Genomic DNA, 26,019 nt, shown 5'->3' on the forward strand with positions numbered 1-26,019 from the left:
TCCCCCCGCGGGACAGGGAGCCTTCCGACGGCAAGCGTGGCCTCGGTGGGCTGAAATGGGAGCAAGGGGTTTAGTGCTGCGGTGCTGCGTTGGTTGTTCCCTTCGGTAGGATTAACCGGAGTCAGCCCTTCACTTTGCCCAGGCCCTGAGGGGGCGAGTAGGAGATTGATCATTTGCAAGGCAGGATTGCAAAAGCTTCCCTGCAGCCTCCCGAGGCAGGTGAGATCCCAGGGGACACGCCGTGCCCTGTTTTAGGTGGTTGCGTTGGGGAAGTGAAGGCAGGCGGGAGAAACTGCAGACCGAGCGGCCAAAAAATACACCATGTGAATGTGCTAATCTATCAATCTTAAACTAAGCGTGTAAGAAGGTGGTGTGGTTATGGCAAAACAGCCAGTACAGACTTCCAAGGAATGCAATTTACATTTCTTTGCTGGTGGCCTATTTGGCCACGTGGTTTAGAGAAGAAATAGATGTGTCTCCTGACTTTGAGAAGGCCCATCCTGTGTGATACCCTCATCTGAATACCATGGAAAAGTAACATAGAGTTTCCATAAGCTTGGGGTGTTTTTTCAATCCCTTGCGCACCAAAAGAGAAGTTATTAAATCCATTCATTGTCACGCTGGGAAGATTTATCTGGTAGGGTGTTTTAGGCAGCGTATCATCCAGTCTGTCTTGACTGTCATTAAAAATTTGGGTGCAGGAATACAGCCTACAAACAAAATATGCAGGGTGCCACCAAACTGGGTCAGACAGCTTGACTTTTTGAGGTCCCTTCCTGCCCCAGGTTCCTCTGATTCTGTGATTAGATGGCTCCAGCTTGACTCAAAACTTCTGTTTCCAGGATTTTGGCAGTCATTTTTCCTCTTTGGTTCTAGTTCCCCTTTGTGAATTACATGGCATGCACGTTTTGTCATCTGTTCCTGACTTGTTTCTGAAAAATACTCATTTTACATATGACTCTGTTGATGTCATTGATAATTACTTGCTGGTGCACAACAGTGGTGTAAATGTAGTTTCCAGGACTCGATTTAGTACATCTGTTTCATTAGAAAATAGGTAAGCCCCAGTGCTTCAGAGGGCTATACTACCTGACCTTCTCCTACTCATTTGTCTTCACTACCTTTACAAAGTTTTTTCTAGAAACTTTGTAAAGAATGTGAATTTAGCTTAAAACTTTATGTTTAAAACAGAATGTTTAACTTTTTGCTGAACCTGTTCAGTTCTGTTTTCCCTTGTGGGCTTTCCAAGGAGACTATTACATTTAATTGTACTTCATGCTTTGTGCAAGCATTGCTTAAAAATTGAGATAATTTGGTTTGAAATATGGATTACAAATGTCTTTGGGAGGTTTAATCAATGGAGCATTACAGATAGCTGAGTGATTCTTGTTTTATATTCTCAGAGAACTGTGATCCATCTGGGAGCATACATAACTGGAAAAATGTACTGACTCTGAAAGGGTACTTTTAATCATTCCCTGTATCTTCTCTTTCTTCTTCTTTAAGTATCTCCTGTGGATACTACAGACTCTTCTGGTGTTTGGAGGCAAATGTGACTGAAGGCTCAAAGTAATTATTGAGTAAATTGTATTTTAATTGTTCGTGCTGGAATTTGTGATTATTTGACGTGCGGTATCTTCAAGCAGGATATGATGCGTTTGAAGTGCTGGTTTATTTTGCTATCAAATGTATGTATTCCAGCTAAGTTTGGCTTTTACAGATCAAAAGTCTGATTCTCACTATACTTGAACAGCGTCTGCTAGATCACACACTACAACTCATGCTCCTGTGAATCAGGCTGTGAACTTGGTATTTTTTATTTATTTTTTTTTTTAATGTATAAAGCTTTAGAGACTAGCATGTTTGGGAGGGTAACAATTTGCACAAAGGGGGCAACAGTATGAACAGAGGGGCCTGCTGGATTTTGTAACAGCTTAGCTCAGTATTGCAGCCTTAGATTTCTTGGGCTGTAAAGAATTTACCCAGCCCACTAAGATTTTGCTTTTGCTGTGTTTCACCTTTCTTGTTAGAAGGAATGTCTTACAGCAATGAGAGGAACAAGAGGCAGAAAGCTTTCCTTCTCTTGCTCTGTAGTATGTGGTGAAGGGAGAGATAGGACTTGGGTAACCTGGGGGTGGAGGGATCAGCGATTGCATCTCTTTGGCCCTACAAAATGTCTGCAAAAACTACCAGTCTGGAGTGCTGCTGGAGCTGAGAGGAGGAGTTGCCTTGTTCAAGAGAGGACCCATCTTGTTTGCAGATGCATGAACATCTGGGAATGTGGATTTTCTGCTTTGGTTTTCCTGCATATCATTCAGAGATCAAGGTCCCTATCCTTTCCTGCTCTCTCTGCAAATTACATGTGTTTTTCTTTTCCACAGACCTTTTTTTCATCTTTCATTTCAATATAGCTTAACTTGTTTTGTTGTAGGCCCAACTTACGTGTTGTGATGATGACTTCACATTGTCAGGTGCTGATGTGGGGTAAAAGTGAAAATAGGACCTCTTATTTGCCTGCAGCAATACAGAAGCTTCAGCTTGTTTCTTTTGGAAGATCTCTAGTGACAATGGTAACTTACATCCATGCAGGCCTTCCAAAGCACTTCTTGGACTTTATAGGCAGGATCCTCCTCACCCAACTTTAAACATTAGCATTTTAGTTAGTCACCTGAGGTTCTGAGTCACTTCACAGTCAACTGCGAAGAGACAGATACTGCTAAAACTTGGTTCAGCTGCCCAGTTTTAGACAGCTACCATGAATCGTGCTTTATAAAATTGCCTTTCTTTCCCTTCATTGGCTAAAAATGAGCCTGGGATGACCAGGTCAGATGCAGATGTCATAGAAACTACACCATGTGTCTTTTCAGGATTGGGAGTGATCCATGATACAGTAAAATTGCTCTTGGAAAAGCAGGCATTTCAGACAGCTTTCCTTATCACCCAGCCTATTGATTCGTGGCTACCCTAGATATTAACAGTATAGCTGCCAGTGTAGAAGATAGTATGTTGCACTGTGAAAGAAAGAAGCTAGTGTGCCATGTTCTTCTGAGGTTTCTGTAGACTTTTGAGCATCTACATGAGCATACATGAACATGTGTTCCTCACCACTCCTCAATATTAATTTATATCATTGCTCCTGGGCTGTGAATGAGAAGGAAACACAAATGACTTTGATCTGACTTGCAACTTTAATGTGGGAATTCACAAACTAGTTTGATAATGACTGTTTAAAAAGTTTAAGTCTGTCGTTAGTTTCAAAGCCTTTCTTCCAATAAAGTGACCTTTTAGATTTATGAGAGCAATTAGCTATCCACAGTTTTTGCTACCAGAAGCTATGTCAGCCTGCACACAGTGCTGTTTCTTTGTGTTGAGCATTGATCTAGCATGCCATGAGTTTAGGCTCAAATAAATTAGGTCTACACTTATTAGGAGTATTTAGGGGAGTAGATGCATTATGAATCCTAGAAGAAATAGAAGGTTCAGTATATATGAACCAATTTTTTCTATGATACTCTGTTTAGAAATAAATACAGAAACATTTCCGATAGTAGTTTTGCACTGGATGCATCTCCTTATTTTTACTTCCATTTTTACTTTCACTCTGTATTTGCTTGTAATCTAAAGCAGAGGATGTAGAAGTGTGACATGTAGCACTAACATTAAAGGATGAAACTCCCCATGTATCTGCTGTCAGTGATGGGCAGACAGACCCTACCTAGCTGCTGTCACTAACAACGGAAAGTTCTCAGTTGGCCTCAGACAATCCAAGTGATACAATAAAAATGTTGGTGAAAATCTTGTTGTTGTACCTACACCTATCAGGGAGAGTGGGAATGTATGGGGAGCAAATCTGCTTCTAGCAGCATTGCTAGTCCATCAAGCACAGAGAGAACAGCTAGCAGCCAAAATCATAGAGGCACTCACTGGATGCTTTTGCTGATTAAAAATTGCAAATGATGTTCCAAGTCCCCAGTGTTAGGCAAAATAATGTGTCTGCCTAGAAGGCAGCTCACTGAGAGAGTGGGAAAGCTCTACAGAACTGTCACTTACCTGCTGGCATCAAGTCCATATAGGCAGCAAATGAAAATGCTCCTCAGTTGCCTCAGCTGATCTGTTTTGGTACTTTCACCACATATTCAGGTCACCCAGACTGCAGACACACGATTACGTTTCTTCTGCTTCAGAGAAAGATTTTGATGTAGTTTCGAAGACTTTCTAGTACTCTCTAACAGTACTAGAAGCCCCCGTTCTCTCATGTGATATGAGAATTTCACTGAAGCACAAAAATAAGAAGAATGTATCAGCCCAAAAAGTGTTTTTGAAGGTTGATGGTATTTTGTCTCTGATTGCAAATTTTAAAAAATAGTCACTTAAATAACAGTCGAGCCTACATTACTGTTTACTGTGCTTTTTGATGAAATCTTCTATTTGGAAGATCTGCTGTACGTGTGGCTTGGAGGGCCTAAGTTGCTGAGATAACCCTGAGCAAGTAAGAATACATGCTAAAAACATGAACACAGGTAACATTCCCAAATACTTGTTGTGGTTACAGCTTAGTTTTATACTTCGGTGACCACATGTTCATGACTGAGGGGAAGCTGGCAGACCTAATGTTTGAGAGCGCAAATACAAATGAGCCAGTGGTTTTGGGTGCCATTCCTAGGAAGGGATTCAGCATAAACTTAACTTCAATTGTGTCCCATAGGGTCCATGTTCTTCCATGAAATTCAGCAAAGCCTTTCATATCTGTTATTGGACTGACCTCCTTTCTCTCCCCTGTGTCATGATGGAGTTGCTATCTCTGACCAGATCAGTTGTTCCATCCCTCCTCCACTTCATAAGGAAAAAGAGAGGGAGGCTTTTCCTTCTCATGGAAAGCCTTAGAGAAATGGAAGGATTACACTGGAAATGTCACAAGATTCTCCTCTTGCTGCATTTTCTTCCCATAATTGTTTCCTTTGTGCAGTTCAGGGCTTCTTGGGCTGTGGCAAAGCAGCCACAACCATACCAACATAACATCCCATCTGCGGTGACTCCAGGCTTCCACTTTCCTTACAGATCTTAAATCTGAAACCCACTGCTTATAGCTGTTTGTGATGGCTGTGTATTATATAGACAGAAAGAAACAGCTTTCCTATGTGGAAAGTTAACAATGGGCCTTGAAATTGTACCTGACTCTTCAGTCGGTAATAAAGCTGAGGAAAAAGTTTAGAAAAAATCTTCATTTAATATTTCTACCACTCACTGTGGTACTGAGCGCTGTATTTCAGTGAAATACCTATAAATTCATATTAAACTATTAGTTGCTTCATTTGATTTTAATACACGAGCTGTGTATGAAACAAACAGATAGGTTCAATAAAATTTTTACAGATTGTTTTTACCCTTTTGCTTCACTCTTACTTGTTAGAACTTTTTATGCTAGTGTCTTTTCCTCTTCCAGTCTTCCTTTTCCATAACGTGCGTGCCCTCCCTTAAGCATTTCTGGTAGTAATAAGAACATGTGATTAAAAGAGAGAAGATGGTGACTTAGAGCTTTTGCCAATGACAAGGGCCTAGGAATAAATTACTTTGTAAGGGTAGACAGTTCTATCATGGACCCGTATAGCATATCTTGCACTTGCCTCTAATGGCTCATTGTGGGAGGGAGTGAATGTTGGAAAAGATGAGCCATTGATTGTTCAGTGTAGTAGTGCCTGTGCTTAAATTTTGTACTATAACTTTTCATTCCTTTTTTCCTCTTCCCATGTTGTGCTATTGTTTTCATTATTCTACACTTAACACCTCTTGATTCTATAGGGAGTTGGGGAGGGGAAGGGTTTTCCCTCGTTGTGGATCCCTGTATGCCTTCCTCTCTCATCTGTGGGCTTCCTTGTCTACCATTTTCTGCTTGTTAGACAATCTGTTCATGTGGGATCAGCCTACCTTACGGATTGTGAAGCTAAATATCAAAATCTTCATTTAGTAGCGAGCCACAAGACATACTTCCCATAGCTCAGTGACCTGAGGGTAAGGGAATTCTGGGAGTCGTTCAAAAGTAGCAAACAGGAATGAAATGCTTATTCCCCATCTGCTCCATTGCAGGGTGGAGTTAGGTTGAGCGTTCTGCTGGATCAAAAAATTATTAATAATTGCACTATTCTCATTTTCTGGCATTTTTTAAAAGTATAAGACAGTCTCCTGTTGTCGTGCAAGTTCTGTACAGCAATGTTGGGTAACTGGAAAAAACGGGAAGGAAAACATTACACCAACATCAGCAAACTACAGATTATGGGAAGGAATGTGGAAACAGAACATATTTCTGCTACTCAGACTTATAATACTCTTTCACTATTTTGCTCTCCCATCAATGCAGGGAATGGGAGGAACCTAGATCTGAGATTCATATTTTCTGTTAACTTGTATGTCTGCAGTTGTTTATACCTGAGTAGAGCTGAAGTAGACAGGTGAGCCTAGATCAGATGGTGGTTCATGAGCTGAATCCAACTCAGGGGACACACTTCCATCCAGCTTTCTGCCTTTCCCAGAAGAAGATAAATTGGGGGAATGGTCGTCTTGTTCCTGTGTGCCAGTAATCTGGCACAGAATAGGGAATTGTTTATTCTACCAATCTGTGTGAAGATGTAGGACTGGAAATATGTGTCCTCCTACCATTTCATTCTCACAGAAAATTTGTGCTGCCTGTATGGCTCATGGGGAGAAAGTCCCCAAACTAACCATTCTGCAGTAAATAATTCTGTGAAAAAGGAAAAAGAGGATGACCGAGTCTATAGCCATACAGTATTTCTGTAATGTTCTTAGACCCATGGGCCAGACTGAAACACGTTGTCTGCTGGGATGATACTACATCAAAATGAACAGAAGTGGCACTGCTTTCAAGCTCCATAAAAGCAGATCCCTTTGGGAGCTGACAGGAGGCTACAAAGTTAATTTCTGGTACAAGAAATTGCTCCCCAGCTTTCTCCTCTCCGTCTTCGTGCATTACACTTGTTTTTTTTTTTTTTCCCTTGCATAAGGTGCTTTTAACTCACAGGCCCCAGCTGCTGGAGTACATTTGGGATACATTTTCTGGAGCCTAGGATCCAAACACTGTGTCTGTGCATGAGAGTAGTTCTGGAAAGGACAGTGAATGAACTGTCTTGCACCCAGTGTGCATGCCATATCCCTCTACACTCCTGTTCCATAGCCATAGCATACACTGCCTGTCACCAGTTAAATGTTCTTCCTCTTCTCTCTCATCTTAGCACAAGAGCTCTTTGCTAACCCCCTCCTCTGGCCTTGAGAAACTTCCTCTTTACATACTGTGGATAAGCTTTTAGGTAGTCCCTTGTTCCTCTCAGCTTCTTTTAACCCAGTCTCTGAGACCATTCAATAATCTTGCCATTCCGTCTCGCCCTGAGAACAGGACCCACAGCTGCTTCTCTAAAACACCACTCCCAGCAAGTGGGGAAAAGAAGAGAGTATGTGTTTGGGGCAGTGCATGGGGGAGAGGGGAGAGTTGGGGAGCACAGAGGTGATGGATGCTGAGGCAGAGTCATCTGAAGGACAGCCTCAGACTCAGTGTCCTGTGGTGCTTTATAAACAAACAAAAACCCCCCCTTGGAAAATGAAGTATTCAAATTATGTGTCACTGAAAAAGATGGTGGTGTACTCGTGCATAGGAGTTCCTGTGGTGTTTAAATTATCGTTATCATCTTGGCAAAACAAGGGTAAAACACAACTTAGTGCATCATTATAGTGCATCAGTGTAGCTTTCCGGTCTATGAAATCTGGGTCTTTTATACTAATAAAGACTTCTTCCAAAATCAGTCCTAATTGCAGGCTTGTTCCTGTAACACAGTGAGCTAACGGTGAATTTCCAAAATATGAAAAAAAGGAACAAGCTTTTGAGAGTTTTAATTGGATAAATGGCATCGTTATGATTTCTGTGAAACAGATGTAGGATCTGTGAGTTTGGGGTACTCTTACCTAAAGATGTTTGTACTTACATGCAGGTGGATGATTCTGGAGTTTATTAACTCCAGAGTGTGAGTTATAAGCTTAATTATCAGTTGTGCCTTTAGTCTTGCTAGAGTCAGTTTGAGCAATGTGATACAAGATAACAAGGCAACTGGAGTCAAAATTGGTACCCCAGTGTATGTAAAAACGTGTCTGAAGCAATCAATACAAAATGCTAGAAGTGGGTTTTGTGGCATGGTTACTTGAAGATGCTCTAGTGCCCCAGGTTAACGTCAGAAAATGATTCTCTCACATGATTGTATTTATCTGCTGTCCTTATTTTAATCCAAAGCCAAATGTGACTTACTCTTAAACTAGGAAGGATACTTTGCAGTTGCATCAGTATTCCTGCAGCTCCTACTGTTTTAGTGTGTTGCTTTTATTCCATCATGAACAGAGTTATGACATGTCACACCCGTCCCTGAGATAAGTGTGTAATGTAATTTCAGCTGCAGATAAACCTACAGTCATTGGCACACCAGATTTCCAAGAAGAATAGGTGACATGAGTAAGAAATTGCTTTCAGAGTTATATATGTGTGCAGGCTTTTTCTTGGAAAATGGCATGCTTATCAATGTTAGGTAAGTGCAGTGCTGGAAGCAGTCTCATTGCTTTTGAGCCATCCTTTTCAAAATATGAGCTAGTATTAAAACAGAAGAGACTTACAGGGTCAGGTTGTGTAGGTAGAAAAGAGAAAAGTCAACATGCTAATTGCCAAATCTGATTGTGATTTTGAAAGCTTGGGGGCAGCTGCCATTTCTACTTTATTGCTCCAAAACTTCAATTTCCTTTCTTAGTATCTACTAGAATTAGTAACTAATTGGATTATTCTTCTAGGCTGAATTCTCCAGAGATAAATGTTCCCTCATATTCTACTTCATAAAAATGGACCTAAATGTCTGTTAGGGACTTTTTACTAGACATGATGCAATAGCTGGTTACGGAAATTCCATCCTGCCTCACTTAAGTATATAAGAGACATTTGAGTAATCAGAGTTTTTCTTGACACCTAACTGTAAAATCATTGTAAGAAACCTAGTTAGATCTGTTTCAGACCTCCAGTCAATTTGGCCAGCAAGTTGTCTCCAACAGTGGCTAGCATCACATGCTTCAGAAGGAGGTACAAGAAATCCTGTGCTGGAAGGTATGGTGTAACCTGTGTATCATGAACACTTTACTCTGGTTCCAGACTGGTGTGGAGCCTTTGTTTTAGTCTTGAAACATGAGGTTCATCATCCTTGCCTGAAATGCTCTGAAATACTAACACTTCCAGCTATAACTGCTAGTAGAGAAAACCAACTTCTCAGCTTGCTACCTCACCAGTTTTGATGATGAGTTTCACAACTACACTGTGTACATTTCCCTGGAACAGTTGTGCAGACTTTCATTTTCATTTACTATCCCATTGATTTTTGTGTTGTAAGGCAGGACAAAATGATGCCTCAGTAACTTTCCCTCTAGGTTTCGATGCATTTTTTTTATTATACTACTTTCATACCTGTTTCCTGTGACAATCAGTTACCCTCTGTCCAGCTTTGCTCTTTATGGTGGAGCTTCTGTCACTTTCATCTCTCTTCCCTCATTCTCTTCTCTTTTTCTGTCTTTGATATGTGATGGTGTATGTTGCATGGTCTGCCGTAGGTAAGGGTGAGTCTCTGATTTGAGTGATTTAATCATTGGGCTGCTGGTGGGTCCCTCTAAAACGTTAAAGATTTCTTTGTTCTGCTCCAGAAAGCATTTAAGCGTTAAGTGCTAGCAGGAAGTTACAATGCTGGTAGCGGTCATCTGGATATTCAAAGAGCTGGTGTTCATTTTGGTGCATTTGGTACTCTAATGCTTACACACTGTAGTGCAGGGACTAGGAGGTGAAGGTGTGCTTTTGATCTTTCTGTGTAAATATACTTTATGTATTTTTATCCTTTCTATTGGCATATGTGACAGTTTAAGAATAACAACAATGCTTTGAATTTAATTAATGTGTCCGTAACTGCTCACCAGGTCACTCAGTGGACTGCTTCCTAATACTGTTCATAGCATGAATCCGCTGTATGTCTTTGTTCTGTGGATACAATGCCATTCCTCATTCCTTGCCCTTAGGTTGATTAAACTGCATCGACTGAACTGAGGCTGAGGTGCAGAGATGGTAATCTCGTGTGTGGTACCGTTGGTGTTTCCTGTTCGGTATTGCACAAGGGTTTTGAGCTTGTTTTCGGATTGCAAGTGCAGCAGCCTTGTTACCACGTGACTTAGACCACTCTTCCTGTTGAAAGGGACTGGCTTTCAGTAATTCTCAGAGCTGTCACACACTAACAGTTCAAACTCCGCTTAGTGTAGTACCACGCCTGATTTTTCTGAGCTACACCATAAGATCACCCTGTCAGCTTTCATATTTTTTTAATAGTTTCTTTTTTAAGCAGGGTGAATTTTGTGCCATTGTTTTTCTACTTGTTCTGTTAGATTCCTGCCAAGTGATAATGATTCTATCAAACAATTCCATTTCCTCTGTCTTGTTCATAGACATAGTGCTGTTGTCTTATGTTGTGCAAATCGCAAAACTTTCTTCATTCTTAAAAGAATAAAGTTGTTTTAGTATTCTCTCTAGTACCTTAACAAATCAAAATGTATGCAACCATGCAGAAATCATACCCTCATTTTAATTACAGAGCTTGTATTATAGACCAGGAAAGGCAGTTCCAGCTCCACCTGTCAGTGCGTAGAATCATAGAATGTTTTGGGTTGGAAGGGACCCCTAGAGGTCATCTAGTCCAACCCCCCCGCAGTGAGCAGGGACACCGCTAACTAGGTCAGGTTGCTCAGAGCCCCATCCAACCTGGCCTTGAATGCTTCCAGTGCATGACACTAAGTAACACAGGTGAGGTTCTACTTAACCCAGGTAAGATTGTGCACCTTGAGACTGAGTGCAAGGACTGCTTCTCCATTCATGCCTCTGAACCAGAAATTTCTGAGTCAGTGTTTTTTCTTTGGTGCACTTTAGTACTGGATCATCCCCATGGGAAAACGGTGTTCACTGTCCGCAAAGTACATTGCCCATGCAAGTGCAACAAGTTGGACCAGGGAGTGTTTCCCGTCCATCTCTGTGGGCTGGCTTGCTTTCTGTGCAGGTGCCAATTTTCTTTGGTGTTGGAAGTAAGATAAATTAATTCCAACTTCCTCGCCCATAGCTCAAAAAATGTAGAAATTTACATCTCAATTTCAAAATAAGGGCAAATATGGAGTAGATATTTAGGAGAGGGAAGAAGCTTTGTGTGGGTCTGTTGCCAAGTTTAGAAATACAGTGCACAGGAGTATTGTATTGTCATCCAGTGCACCACTGGTTCCTGTGAAAAGGAAATGGTTGGAGGCCCCCTCATGGGGCACCTGAGTGGATACAAGTAGGTCTTTGGAAATGGCAACAAAGTGTGTGACAAAGCCAGACACTACAAAAGACAGACACTAACAGGTAAGGAGAACTAGGAACAAATATGTAGAAACCATATTTTTTCATTGGGTGAGCTGAAATACGGAGATGCTATAAGTACAAAGAGTACAATAAAATGCAAGAGTTTTGTTATTCGTGTCTCTTAATTTAGATTTAAATTATTTTTATCAGCAAGAGGCTGCTAAATCTCAAATTGGGAAGGTAAAAAAATAATAGGTCTAGCAGGTCTGGGAGACTTCTGGTAAATGGTGAGGTGAATAAATGTTTTGATGAGTCAAAATACAATGAGTCGATATTTATGTATTATATAAACCTGTGAGAGTTTAATATGCATAAACTAAATAGTGAGACTTGGTGGTTAGAATAGCAAGCTAAAGAGAAAATGCCCCAAACCCTTATATATACAGTACAGGAAATGTGGGAGTATTTAAAAAAAAAAAAAAATAAAAAAGAAGCTGTTTTCATGATAGCTCAATGAAGATTTGAGAATGTGAAATTTGGGGCAAATAAAAGACAAGGAATACCTTTGCCTGTATTTGCCTGTGTGCTTAGTGTTACTTGAAAAAATGGTCTGGAAGACATCAATTTGAAAATCAATCACTTTAAAAATAGGTTAGGTTTCACATGTTTGCTTTCCCACAAGCCCCTCCTTAACATGTTTATTCTTGACAACTGCAATTTCCTCTTTTTATTTTAATTCTGATTTTTCTCTGCTTAAAATGTTATGCATAAAAGTACTGTATTTTTTTCTCTTCAGTTTATTGTAGTTGATAGTGGTTTTAAATGTTACTAGTATTAGTACTATATACAGAAAGAACTGACAGAAAAGTTACTGTTTAGTGGATATAGAGGAGGACTGAGTATGAAAATCTGTATTCTTCTGGGAACTTTGGTAAATCTTTTCCCCTTTTTTGTTAATAATAGCTCATACACCTGCAGGTTTCACTTTGAGTTTCTGGTTTGAGTAAGTTCAAGGCTATTTATAAAAGTCAAAAGAATTTGCTGGTCCAAAATACAACATCATCTTCCTTGAATGGGATAGTTCCCAAGTCTGCATATTGTTTTGTCTGTTTGTTCCTACTGTGTCAATCAAATAAAAGAAATGGAAATGATTGTGGAGAGGAGTCAAAAGGGAGGAGAGTAGATGGACACTCTTTTGCAGTTCCATATTTTGGGGACTCATTTTCCTATCTTTTGCTTTTCTAGCTCTTGACAAAATCCCTGATGAATTTGGAGAGTTCTCATATTAGTTTACGAGGTCATTCAGTGTGTTTTAACATAAAAATATTTTTAGGGTATTTGGTGATTGTGTTGTTAAGTTTGTCTTCCTAAACCCAATCAAGAAAAATTCAAGAGAAGAAAGAAGATACCAGTAGGGGCGATGGCTTGGTGACAACATGGCTTTATCAGTCTGGTGATGATGATGGATGTCTGTTCATGGGATGTGACACTTGAAAGGGACACTTACATATTTCCTTCTCAAAATATATGTTCAGGCCTTCTCCCTTCCCACATGTGCCAAAGGTCAAAAAACCCCCTAGTATTAAATGTCATTTATTTGAACTGATAAGGAGGAAAAGTCATCAGTGACTAACTCAGCTCCAATTTACAGTGGAAATTCTTACAGAATTCTTTGCTCGTTGCTTTTTCATAGGATTACATTATTTTCCCTGTAAATCAAATGTGTCTGAAGATTCAAAAAATCATATAACTGCAAAGAAAGAAGCTCTACATTTACTAGAACCTGTAAAAAATCCCATAATTTGTTGAAAATGTTGTATAATACAATATTCAGTTCTCTTGCCTTTTTTTTTTTGTTAACTACTGAAGAGGGTTCTTAGGGGTTTTTTTTCCTTTTTAGACACTGCTTACTCCTCCTCTTGATAAGGTCTCCTGGTTGTAACCCAAGAGTAATTTTTTTGCCATTTTTATATTTCTGTTCTGGAAAAATATAGCAAAGCAGGATTTCAGTTTGTCAAAGGAACCAGTATGAAGACTTTTTCCTGAAAGTAGTTCTAGCCAGTGCTTAAAAAACCCACAAAAACTTACAAATGGATAGAGCTGATAAGGTTCCCCCAGCAGATACTTTGTTCTTCTAAATCAGAAAACAGGAAAACTTAAAATTATTCAGTATTAAGCACTGATGAGGTAACTTGTCAGTAGGAACTGCAGCTCCATTTTTTGTCACATTAACAAATCTTGACTTCACTCTGCCTGATCAAGTAAGTGCCATTTCATCTATCCTTTTTATGCAAATTGATTCTCCAAGTGCCAGGTGTGTAGGAAGCTACACAGCTGTTGATTCAAATAAATGAATTAAGATTCAGTAATCATTTACCCAACCAGTATGCTGCTGAATCTACAGAAACGGAATTTTATATAGAAAGCTCTATGTGATAACTGTGATAGATACAGAGTGAGCCACCCAGTGTGTGTTTGTCAGCTGGCAATGAAGCAGATAAGATGACTTTAGCTCTCCATGAGCTCAGTCATGTGTGACGTGTGTTCCCTGTTACGTGGGCGTAGCTGTGTTGTCCCCACTGTCCGGCTAGGGTTACCCCCAGCCCTGCCACCACATCCTATTAAAATGTCCTTAAACAGCATCCAGTTCCCAAATCTTTAAGTCTTTGCTTTCTGGAACCTGAGAGAACTATGGAAGTTCAAAGTCCAGTTCCCAGTTGTCTGTGCCTTGTTTAGTTACACCAGCTGTAAAAAAAGTCTAAAGCAGGTAGAATATGCCCTGAGCCTGACTGATGAAAACTGTACAGACCTACTCCTAATGAGTTCTGGTGCTAGGGATAACACAGGTGGTAAGAGGACAAGTGGAAATTAGGCCAGTCTTGCTGATGTAGATGCCAGAAAGACCAAGTCCAAAGGAGGCAGAGCAGCTCAGATTGCTCCAGTATTAGCTATCATATTAAAGACATGCTACCAAATAATTCTCAAACAACAGATATTGACTTTAGTGGTTCGGTGGCCTTTATCATTTAACTACAGAATGTGACTCAAGATGCTCTACTAAAGGAAAAGCATTAAATTTGAAGAACAGGATATTTGCTGGTCGTCTTTTCTTGCCGGTCTTTATAGTCATTAGCATTGTTCCTGTCCTCAGTTGGTTGCTTTCTTGCATCAGGTTGGTCCTCATCCTGTAAGGTGCTGTGGTGGGTTGACCTTGGCTGGCCACCAGGTGCCCACCAACCCACTCTGTCACTCCCCTCCTCAGCAGAATGGGGGGAGAAAATAAGATGGAAAAGTTTGTGGGTCAAGATAAGGACAGGGAGATCACTCGCCTATTACTGTAACAGGCAAGACAGACTCAACATAGGGAAATTAATTTAATTTATTGCCAGTTAATAAGACAGTAGGATAATGAGAAATAAGAACAAAAATAAAAACATCTTCACTCCACCCCTCCCATCTTCCCAGGCTCAGCTTCACTCCCAATTCTTCTACCTCCTCCTCCTCCTCAAGCGGCTCAGGGGGATGGGGAATGTGGTTGCACTCAGTTCATAACACTTTGTCTCTGCTGCTCCTTCCTCCTCATGCTGTTCTCCACCTCCAATATGGGGGCCCTCCCATGGGAGACAGTCCTTCACAAACTTCTTCAACATGGGACATTTCTGTAGGCTGCAGTTCTCCAAGAACTGCTCCAGCATGGGTCCTTTCCATGAGGTACAGTCCTTCAGGAACAGACTGCTCCAGTGTAGGTCCCCTATGGGGTCACAGGTTCTGCCAGAAAACCTGCTATGTGTGGACTCCTCTCCACGGGCTGCAGTTCCTGCCAGGAGCCTGCCCCAGTGTGGGCACACCATGGGCTGCAGCTTCCTTCAGGGCATGTCCACCTGCTCTGGCATGGGATCCGCCATGGACTGCAGCACGGATATCTGCTCCAGCATGGTCCTCCATCTGCTGCAGGGGAAGAACCTGCTTTACCATGGTCTTCACTGTGGGCTGCGGGGGAATCTCTGCTCTGTCATCTGGAGCACGTCCTCCACCTCCTTCTTCGCTGAAGAGGGTGTCTGAAGAGCTATTTCTCTCTGATTTTCTCACTGCTCTCTTACAGCTGCTTAGCAGCATTTTTTACCCTTTCTTAAATATGTTGTTGCAGAGGTCCCACCAGCGTTGCTGTTGGACTTAGCTTTGGCCAGCACCAAGTCCATCTTGGAGCCAGCTGGAACTACTGTCTCTCTCTGACACGGGGGCAGGTCCTGGTGTCTTCTCACAGAAGCCACCCTTGTTTCCCCCACTACCAAAACCTTGCTGCATAAACCCAATACTGGTGCACGCAGTGAACCAATAGGACTACTTACATGTTTAAACTTTGACACTAGTTTGAACCCTAGTTTTATGCATTCAGTACCAGAGTTCTCAATCCCTTGCAGGCTTGAGCTTCTTAAGAAAATGATATTTATAGCTCTTATCTCTGGTAGCATTCCATGTCGGACACCCTTTTACACTACCTCTCTCCCTGCAAAGGAACAAATTTATGAGAAAGAGGAGGAGGAGGATTACTACAGAAGCTGTTATCTTCCCAGTATCTCAGCACCACCAGTGTGTGGTGCTGTCTTCATACCACCCTCTTGCAACAAGAGCCACTATTTACTGTCATGCAGCATGGACCCAGTTTCCTTGTGTCAGTGCTCTCCCTCAGACACCTTGAGGTTAGGTAAGACAGGAGGTCTCTCAGTGCACTAGTATTTGAAAGAAAATAGGGAGAAATACTGAGACAAAAAGTTGGCCATGTACCTAACCATAACCAGGTCCTGCAGTAGATAACGCCTAATAAACTCTTGTACTAGTTGTCTAAGCCAAATAAAGAAAGCATGCAAGATGAAACATTCAGGGATTTCTCAACCTCAAACTTTGTTTCCCACTCCATCTCTCACTAGTTATATTTCTTTGATGTTTAAGTTACAACCATGGTTTATTAGCTAGTGACTTCATATGAAATGTAGATAATACAAGGAGGTTGGAACTCCTAATGAGTGTAGAGCCCACGTGTGCGTTTATGCATATACAGGACTGAAATTCTGATCTGTTAGTAGTTATTTCTAAACTATGGATACAGGTTGTTGCAAGTCATGAACATTTGTTTTAAAGTTAATTGGGAACACAGTATATAAGAACATTGCATATCCTCTGTTTTTGACCATTGCTTGCTTTGAAATGAACTTGTGATGATGCCTTGTCTGTGGATTTTTCTTCTTGCAGATGGAGCAAACATGTGATGAGATAGATGAAATGTTCAGCAATTTACTTGGAGAGATGGACATGCTGACCCAGGTAAATAATTCTTTTTTTCCATCAAGATCAGAAGAATAGGTATTATGTGTTAGAGAAAAAAGGCAACTTTTCTACATTTTTCATGTACCTCCACTCTGAATAAATACTGTTACATTATTTTGAAAAACCTTCAACTAAATTTCTCTGCTTGATATTTAGAACAAGTGGCCTGAAGAGTAAGGTAATATTAGTGCAGGCTAGATTGTTAAATAGAGCTAACTGCTTATGAAAGACGCTTTTTCCAAAAAAACCAAATAAGTATTTTAAATTCCTCTGGACTCTGTCCCAAGAAATTGAAAGATTCTGTCAAAACAGGAAGAGTTTGAGTCAGAATTTTCAGGTATGAATGCTTTGCATACATGGGTGAATGAGATGTAGCCTGAGTGTCAAATGTAAACTTTGGAAATGAAAGCAACATTTTGAACATATGCATAGGAGTAATCTTTAGATGTGGCAAAATACTAAGTTACAGCTAGGGTGGCATTCAAGAATTTATAGAGACATTATTGGCAGTGCAGAATACACTCTTGAGAGAAAACTACAAAACAGCATGAGCCTATTTCTAAACCTATAGTCATACTTCCTGCAAAACCTCATGAAAGGAGAATTTTTATTTCCAAAAAAACCCCCACAAAGTCAATAAATTTGTTGTATTTTAATAAATACATGCTTGAAAACACTTAAACTGTCATCTTGGATTCTGTGTGAGTTTGATTGCTTACAGCCTCTGTTTTGAGGGGTCTTTCCTCTTGGTGAGTCCCAGTGCTTGTCAAATTAAAGACCAATAATTCTGAGCCACAGAATAGGAATTATGCTTAAACTCTGTAAAAGCCAAGATTTCAGAAGACATTCTTAGCTGTCAAATCACAATAGGCTACCCCTTGGTAGCCTTTCTGCTTGTTAAGGGCTTTTTATAACCATGCATATTTATTTTTTATATATATCTATATCTATATCTGTATATAAAGAGGGAGTGGTTTAGGGTAATTTAATTTCATTTTTATGCCTTGAAAATTAACAAAAGACTGCTTGTGATAAATTTTACCTCCTCAGATAGGACACGGCACTGTTATGAGTGCAGGTGTTGGGAAGAAAGTAAGAGAGTGAGCCTCCTCTCTTTCCACACATCAGTGCAGTACTGGGTGGGATGGGACGTGTTCCTAAGATGGCAACTGGTGACTCCTCCTCTCTAAAGTGCTGGCATCACGTCTTACCTCAACATTGTATGGGAGAAGGAGACAGGCATGTCTGAAAGCCTGAAGACTTTCAGTTAACAGACTTGCATCTGTTAATTCCTTTAGACTCTTAATTTCCAAAATGAGACTGTAGTTAGTTTTTCACCCTTTTTCACCAGTCTGTCTGTTTCTGAAATAAATGTAAACAATAGCACACAGACATGCATTCACCTTAGGTAACAAGGCAGAAAAATAAACGCAAATTCAGAATTGGGCTTTTCTGCTATTTTTCTGTACTTCATTTTAAACTTTTTTTTTAGCACTTCAATTGTTTTCTCTTTAAATTGCCCTTTGCATGTACTTTCTTTTTTTCTGTGCACTTTTATGGCCATTATGAGATGTTACAACTTCTTGTTAGATTAGTAAAGAAAGTCTGTCCTTTATGCTCTTACAATCTGTTTCATCAATACGTTTTGTGCTGTCCCTTTTTCTCCTTTTTTTTCCTTGGGCCCTGTAAAACTCTCTCATGTGCTTCATTTTTTCTCTCTTCCCTTACTCATACCACATCTATTTTTATGAGAGTATTAACAGAAACAGTGTTTAAAGTTATCACTGCCTTGGTTTCCAGCGCTGTATAACTTCAGAAGAAACCAACATGTCCTGGGTGGGAATCGGTGAAAAGAGCTGCCAAGAAAAACATTTGCTTTAATTTTCAAGGAAAACGCCTGTCGGTTTCAGGCAACTCTAAGAAATGTGAATGCCTCTGCTACAAATTGAGTATGAGCACCAGTAGACAAACATCTCACAGAGATGTATGAACAAGGGTATAGCTTGTAGGATATATGAAGTAATCCTTCCATTCTGCACAGCATTGGTAAGACCTCAACAGGGAAACTGTGTCCAGTGTTAGCACTGCATTTTGAGGAGAAGGAGGGTCAACTGGAGAAAATCCAGAGGAAAGCAATGGGAATGACAAGAAGGAAAAGAAACATGACCTATAAGAAAAAATTGCAGGAGGTTGTTTAGTCTAGCAAAGAGGAAACTGATAACAATCTTAAAATACATCAAAGGCAGCATCAGAGCAGAAAGATGTATTTGGTTCCTCATGTCCGTGGAGAGCAGGGCAACAGGGAATGGTCTTCAGCTGCAGCAAAGGAAGTTTAGGATGAGCATCATAAGAAAGGTTTGATGGCAGAAAGAGTGCTCTCGATAGTGAAACAGTGGAAAAGATTGCCAGAGGTGATAATGGAATTTATTTCATAGGAAGCTTTTAAAATCAGGTTAGGTATACATTTTTCAGGTATGACCCAGGTATAACTGACCTGCCTTAGGACAGGTGCCTGGTCTAGACCCTTGAAATTCCTTCCAGTCTTCCTAACTTGTGAAACTCTGGTTCCCTGCCTGCTTCCTAAACAACAAGCCACAAACCAGAAATTCTCTGTTTAACTATGCAGATTTGCAGTTTACATTGCAAACAGCAGCATGTTTTGTTGTTTTTTTGTTGTGTTTGGGTTTTTTTTTGCAAACAGCACAAGAAAGCAACAGCTAGGTTACATTCATATTGGTAAATAAAGCACTTTGGAGCAAGTGGCACTGCATAGCTCAAATGCATACACAGCTAAACTCCTTCAACACCCTCCCCCTGCACCCTTCAAAAAAACCCCCCAAAACCTAAAGATCAGTGTGGCTTTATCCACTGTCTGTATTAGAAACAGCCCTAGCTTCTGCTGTTCCCCACACCAAGCCCAGGTGTTGCCTGACGAGTTGCAGTTGGCATGGGTCAGCATTGTATTGAGAAGCATGCAAACCATTAAAAGCTTGTCATGACTGTGAGACAGTGCTTGAACCCTTGTCTTGGCCCTATTTAGTTTACCAGTCTAGGCATAAACCCAGAAACTAGTGTGAGTTATTCTGTTCCTTGAAGAAGAATTTATTTCATTAGACAAAATCAGGGAATTGATTTACAAATGTTAATGTCTATAATAGTAATTATGTCATCAGATACCTGTTTTTTTCTTCTACCTTAACAGAGTTTAGGAGTGGAGACTGTACAACCTCCATCCCCCAAAGTGTCCAACAATGAATTAAGCTTTACAGTTGGTTTTAAAGATTTAAATGGTAAGTAGCTGAATGGACTCTTTCATGCTTATACTGTTTATTTAAAACACCTCACAGCAACAAATGAGAAGAAAAACTTCAAACACTCTTGATCAAAAAAAACCAAACCCAAAATAAAAAAAAAATGTTTTTTATGGAGGGGGAGGTATATTTGTGTGTCTCAATTTAGAAAACTTCAAAGGGGCCAAATTTTTTTTAAAGGGATATTGCTCAGTCTTATGTAGGAGACAGGCTTTTTAAAATGTCAGTGTAGAGGGAAAGCAAAAATGAGAAGTTCTCCAAACAACTTTCTAAAATGCAACCTTTTTTATGTAAAGATTTAACTTAATAGAAGACTAAGTTCCTCAGTGTGAGGTCAGAGTTGCATAAGCATTTTTGTCCAGTGGAAGTATTGGCTTGAACTGCTTCCACTTTACATTGCTTATTCTCATTCTGGTTTGCATTGTCACTTTTGCATGTACAGCTGCTTGTTGAGACTGTGTGACGAACCAAATGAGGGAATTTGTCCAAGTTTATAAAAATAACCCTCCCTTTGGTTTTGCTTACGTTTTTCTTTCTTTTTACTGTGGGCTGTTTGTTTGCATTTGCCTGAATTGGTTTTAACCTGTGTTTTTGTCCCAGAATCAGTTGACTATTAAGCTACCTAATGCCTCTACCAGCAAAGTGGGTAGAGGTGTGTAAATAGAGAGCATCGTAAGCCAACTTTCCCACTGCAAAGAAAATCTTATGAAAATACTCTACTAGCATAACAGGTAAAGCAGAGTAAACTGAGATGGTCTAGTGACATGTTCACACTTAGTCTGATGAATGATCTAGCCTTTGTTGGACTACATTAGCATTTGGGAGTATCTAGTTCCATGTTATCCATCCCTTTCCAAAATCTCCACTTAAAGCTTTCCCAATTTGTGCGTTATTTTTTTTTTAACTAGACTCTTCAAGGTGATTTAAACCACTGAGTCTGTTGGTTCTTAAAGACCCCTTCTCTTCTAGAAAGCTAAATCATCCTACAGGATGTTATTCCACAGGATTTCTTCTACCATGGCTAGTTTGAACAACCAAAGAAATTGCATGTGAAGTTCCAGTGTAGGATTTTATCTTATACTCTGACAGAATAGAAGACAGAAAGCAAAAGTTACAATCTTTCTATCTGGTTGATAAGATGCTTTTGAAAAGAGACTGTCTTGTTTGTTCTTTGCTTAAAGGATCCTCACAACACTGCATATTACATGAGGTATGTCACAGATGTTGATCACAATTACTGGTGTGCTACAAACGATACTGTACAATTTCTTGTGTCTGAGAACTTTGTGATTCTGCTTCATGTTAATTTTAGAGTTGTAGAATAGTAGTAATATATGAAGATATTCTTGATCTAGGCCTCAGTTACACAGTTTATTGTGTGCTATACTAAAACTTGCTAAGCATTTATGTATGTACTTAAGTAAATAGCCTAATGGGAGCTAATGGGATTCTTGCATCCACATTACTAAGCATGTGCCCAGAAACCTTGCTGGATCAGGGTCAGGTTTTGTAACATCATAAGGGCATGAGACTGTATCACTGAAAGTGAAGCTTCCCATCCTGTTTCATTTGTATTCATAGAGTTCCTTGTACTCTGAACTTCAGTATGACCAGATTAATGGCTATTCCTAAAACATGTTTGTTTCTTGAACCCATTTAAAATGTTGTTTCCTTTCCTATAACCCTTATATCTTGCAGTAACCATGCCTTCTGCAATTGAATCTCCACTGAACTGGAAACATAGTGTTTGGCATTGTGCTCACTGACACATTTTGTGGTTTTCTTTACAGAATCCCTAAGTGCCTTAGAGGACAAAGACCTGGATGCTTTAATGGCTGATCTTGTAGCAGACATAAATGATGCTGAACAGAGAACTTTACAAGCACAGAAAACTTTTGGCAACCAGCAAACTACAGTCACTCAGCCTTCAAAAGGCTTGGATAGTGATGTTTATTGTAAATCAAGTCCCTATGTTACCATTACTGGACATTTTGGGGATGGCTTGCCCCCTCCACCTCCAGATCCTGATTTAGACCTTCCACCACCACCACCACCACCTCCTCCTGAGCCACTCACCCAGGTAAGTCTGGGTGCAGCCTTGTTCTAAGTGTTCAATAGTTCTTGTAATTTTGCAAATGGTTTTTGGCATTGGAACAACAGTGCATATCCCAGGTAGAAATAATCTTGGGAAGTGAAACGTGCATGAACCGTGGAGTGAGTTTTCTGTTATTGTATGCTCAGTAATTTCTGTCTGTTCCTTGACCTATTGCCCATTCCTTTGCCTTTCTAATCATCATTTTGATAGCCCAAGACAGGCATAAATCATTGCAAATGGTTTACTGTAACAGAAAACTTGACACTGAATTTTTTTAATAAGCACTCATCAGTTAATACCTTCTCATAGAGAACTTGGCTTTGGCATCAGTCAAAAGCATGGCCAAAGATCCCACAATTTTGTGAAGCTGTCACTGTGTGTGTTCATTTCAGTTTGTGCTATTGGTACTGATGAGATGGTTCTGTGGATGTTTCCCAGATCCATCCCTGGCTTAACTGATTTCTTGCAATAGGAAAAGCTGTTTGGATGTGTAAAACTCAACATTTGCTAGGAGACTGGATGCAAGGCTGAGCACAAAAAGTACCTCTTCTAATCCCAACACAGAATCAATCTGTTCTTCTTGGTCTTGCCTTTGAAAACAAGTAATGAAGACCGTCTGCAATATGGCACAAATGCTCTTTACTTAGGAGGTGCCAAAGTTATCAGTAGGTACTATTTATAAACAATTGGCTTAACCTGTACACTAAGATTTCAGACTTACCACAACCTCCTCCATGTTTGTGTTTCTTGCAGAGCTGTTTTAACAACAGAAATCAAATGTGATGTTTCTAGTAGAAGCATTAGAAGTTCATTTCTTTGATGTGAGGTTGTGGAGAGGGAGATAATGTAAGAATTCTGCCCTGTCACAGCCCTGTGGGGAGAGTACGTGCATTAGAAAAGTGATGCAGCCCAAAAACCAGGAATCTGAAATCATGAAAGATCTGAAAGTATCTCCTTCAGTATTCATATGCATAGTAAGTGACAGAGAGAAGATGTTTACATTTAGGGAATGGAAAGATTTTAGGGAACGTGAAAAGTGCTCTGTCAGCCCGTGGGGAACTGCACTGGTTAGTTTTGCTTAAAACCATGGACAATTCATTGCCATTTAAAAGTCCATGCAAACTGAATATGAATCACCTCAACATCACTGCTGCCCCTGTGTTTCATCATATGGCAGACATATTTAGCAAAAGGAACAGAAAATTTGGTAGGAAGAGGACCTTTCTGATTATACGAGAAGTGATTCACTGGATAAAGCTTCATTTAGTGCATAGGACATTTCAGTGCTGTTTGAAGAGTGAAAGTTGTAAACATGTGGGAGGAACTTCACCATTTTTCTGTATCTCAAAGATAATAGTTAACTTCCTATCTTAAAGGAATATCAACACTTGCAAAAACAGCAACTAGGCAGCTTCAGAACCTGAATCTTTTATTTAGCTTGCATAATTGATATAGGAGAGGTGCTATCAAGATAAGTTCTATCCATTGTCCTACAAACATGTTCCCATCTTGATTTAGACTCGTGACCTTTAAGGAAGTACCAGCCTTCTAAATAGTCTGGTTTGGAAGCTGAGGAAGTATGGTCTGGAAGGGTAGCTGGTTAGGTGGGCTGAGATTGGCCAAACTGCCAGGCTCAAGGGGTAGTAATCAATGGTTTGCTGGCTGGTAACAAGTGGGATCAACACTGGCACTTGTATTCTTGAAGTTTTTCATCTGTGACCTGAGTGATGACATAAAAAATCATCTGCAGATGTGCTGAAGATGCTTTTAATTAAGGGCACTGACTGACAAGATGAATGGCAGAACTTCAGTGCAGGGGGACCTTATAAAATGTGAAGACTGGACCAGCAAAATCCTCAGAAACCCAGCAAGGTACAAGGTCCTGCACCTAGGGTGGATTAACCCCATGCATTTGTACAGTCTGGCAGGTGACAGGCTGAGCAGCAGCCCTGCTGAAAAGGAGGTGGCATTCTGAAGGATGCCACACTAAGAACCTTCAGTCCAAGGTCATCTCAGTATGGGAAACTGGTCTGTGCTGGAAGGATCATGGCCAGCAGACTGAGGGAGCCATTATTCCTTTCTCTTGGTGCTGGTGAGGCCACACCTGGAATACTGCATCCTGTTCTGCATGTGGACATACTGGCGAGTGTCCAGCAGAGAGCTACGAGGATGGCCAGGGGCATGGAGTGATCAAGGGTCAGTGGGGACAAGCTGAGGGAGCTGGACTTGTTTAGTCTGACAGATGAGGCTGGGGAGTGATATAATGACAGCCTAAAAATACACGAGGGGTAGCCACAAAAGCTGGTAGAGCCAAAATCTTCCATGGTAGTGTTAGGTCATATAACAAGGGACAAACAGCAACATGTTGCAGCTTTGTAGTTTCAGACAAGACATTAAGAAAACCTTTTCCATTTCAGGCAGTGGTGTAGCACTGGAACAGGTGACCCAGAGAGATCACAGATTCTCTTTCTTTAGAGATTCTCCAAACTTTGCCAGGCAAAGCCATGGCTGACCTGATCTAATGTTGGTGACAGTCCTGCTTTGGGCAGGGAGCCAGACTGCGGACCTCCAGACCTCTCTTTCAACCAGCGCTTTTATGATGCTGTGATCTAAAGCTCACTGAAAGCCACAGTGCTGCACAGTTCTTTCTCTTGGGTCTTAAACTGAGCTAATTCTCTGTTAGCTGGCATCCCGCATTACCTGAGGGTTGAACAAGATTTCAGAGTGAAAAGAGGATATACTTGCTAGACACAACTGGAATTCTATATGCAAAACCATAGCTGGAAGTCACTTCTGTCTCCCTCAATTAAAGTGTTAGTCTGAGACTGTGTGCTTAGTTAAATCTCTAGTACTCTGGTCTCTTTCCAGACAGAGGGAGAGGGCAGAGAAGGATGGGAACAGGAGGTAGAGGCATTTCTAACGAATCTGTTTGCAGTAGTTCATTTCCTCATTAAGGCACTGGTTCTGCTTTCTCCTGCAGCCCTTGCCTCATTTTCTGATACAGGTTGTATTCAAGTACTGATGGCATACCCATTGTGTGGCTTACTGTCCACAAAATTGCCTATAGGGCTATTACACAAGTTGCAGTGTGAATGATGGAGGTAATAACCATTTAAAATAAATATGGAAAGAACTGATTTCAAATTAGTATCCACTGTCTTTGTTAGTGTTTGCTTTGACATGACATTTCTACTCGGTAGAATGAAATGCATCTGTAAATGGAATGTATTTTGTTTCATGAAAATCCCTGTTCCTATTAGCCAGGATTCTTGATAAGTGATTCTTGAGCCAATCGAGGCTGACATTTTGTTTAACACTTCTGGTTGTCTGTAGTCAAATAAGAATGGTGTTAATTATCTCCAATGCACCTGTGATACTAAGACTCTATTCTCTAGCCTTTAAGTGTGCCAAAATTAAGAAGTACAGCATTTCTGTTGGGGGAGCATAGAGCTGTCTCATAAGTTTCCATCAACTCTAACATTTCTTTTTAAAACTGTCCTTAAGCTAAATAAGGCTTCCACATTTTCTATGACATTATCTGGATGACTTTTATATGCTTCTGTCTGAAGATCCAGAAAACATAGTGATGATAATGTAGTGGGAAAACAAATCTTTTAGCCTGTCAAAGCATTTCTCTAGCAGTGCTAAAATTTTGCATCTGATCGCTTATTTACTTTGCATAATTTCCTTTTTCTATATTAAGACAGACAAAGGTTATGAAAACGTGAAATCTGTTGCACAGGTTTGTACAAGGTGTGAACTCTGTTCAACACAGGTCACATGCAGGTGAAGCCTGAGTTATACCTGCCTTAAATTGTCAGCAGAAAGCCTGCCCGCACCACACTCAACCACTTCGGTTAAGATGCTTTTCCTGCTTCCTGCAGAGAGGT

At 40.4% G+C, this 26,019-nt stretch overlaps 1 protein-coding gene across 2 annotated transcripts in view; it reads left to right on the forward strand.

The window, feature by feature from the left end:
- The first annotated feature begins 9,114 nt into the window (after positions 1–9,114).
- LOC104122419 (amyloid beta precursor protein binding family B member 1 interacting protein) overlaps positions 9,115–26,019 on the forward strand; it is a 62,353-nt gene continuing 45,448 nt past the window's right edge. Inside the window, exons 1-4 of one of the 2 annotated variants that reach the window (XM_035890157.1) lie at positions 9,115–9,142; positions 16,649–16,720; positions 19,926–20,013; positions 21,825–22,114. In XM_035890157.1, coding sequence (XP_035746050.1) covers positions 16,649–16,720; positions 19,926–20,013; positions 21,825–22,114 — 450 coding nt within the window. In that variant the 5' untranslated portion in view covers positions 9,115–9,142. The remainder of the gene's footprint in view (positions 9,143–16,648; positions 16,721–19,925; positions 20,014–21,824; positions 22,115–26,019) is intronic. The other variant, XM_009634540.2, reaches the window with a different exon arrangement.

Source organism: Egretta garzetta, unplaced genomic scaffold (genome assembly GCF_000687185.1).
Source record: "Egretta garzetta isolate BGI_Z169 unplaced genomic scaffold, ASM68718v1 scaffold142, whole genome shotgun sequence".
NCBI classification, from domain to species: Eukaryota; Metazoa; Chordata; class Aves; order Pelecaniformes; family Ardeidae; genus Egretta; species Egretta garzetta.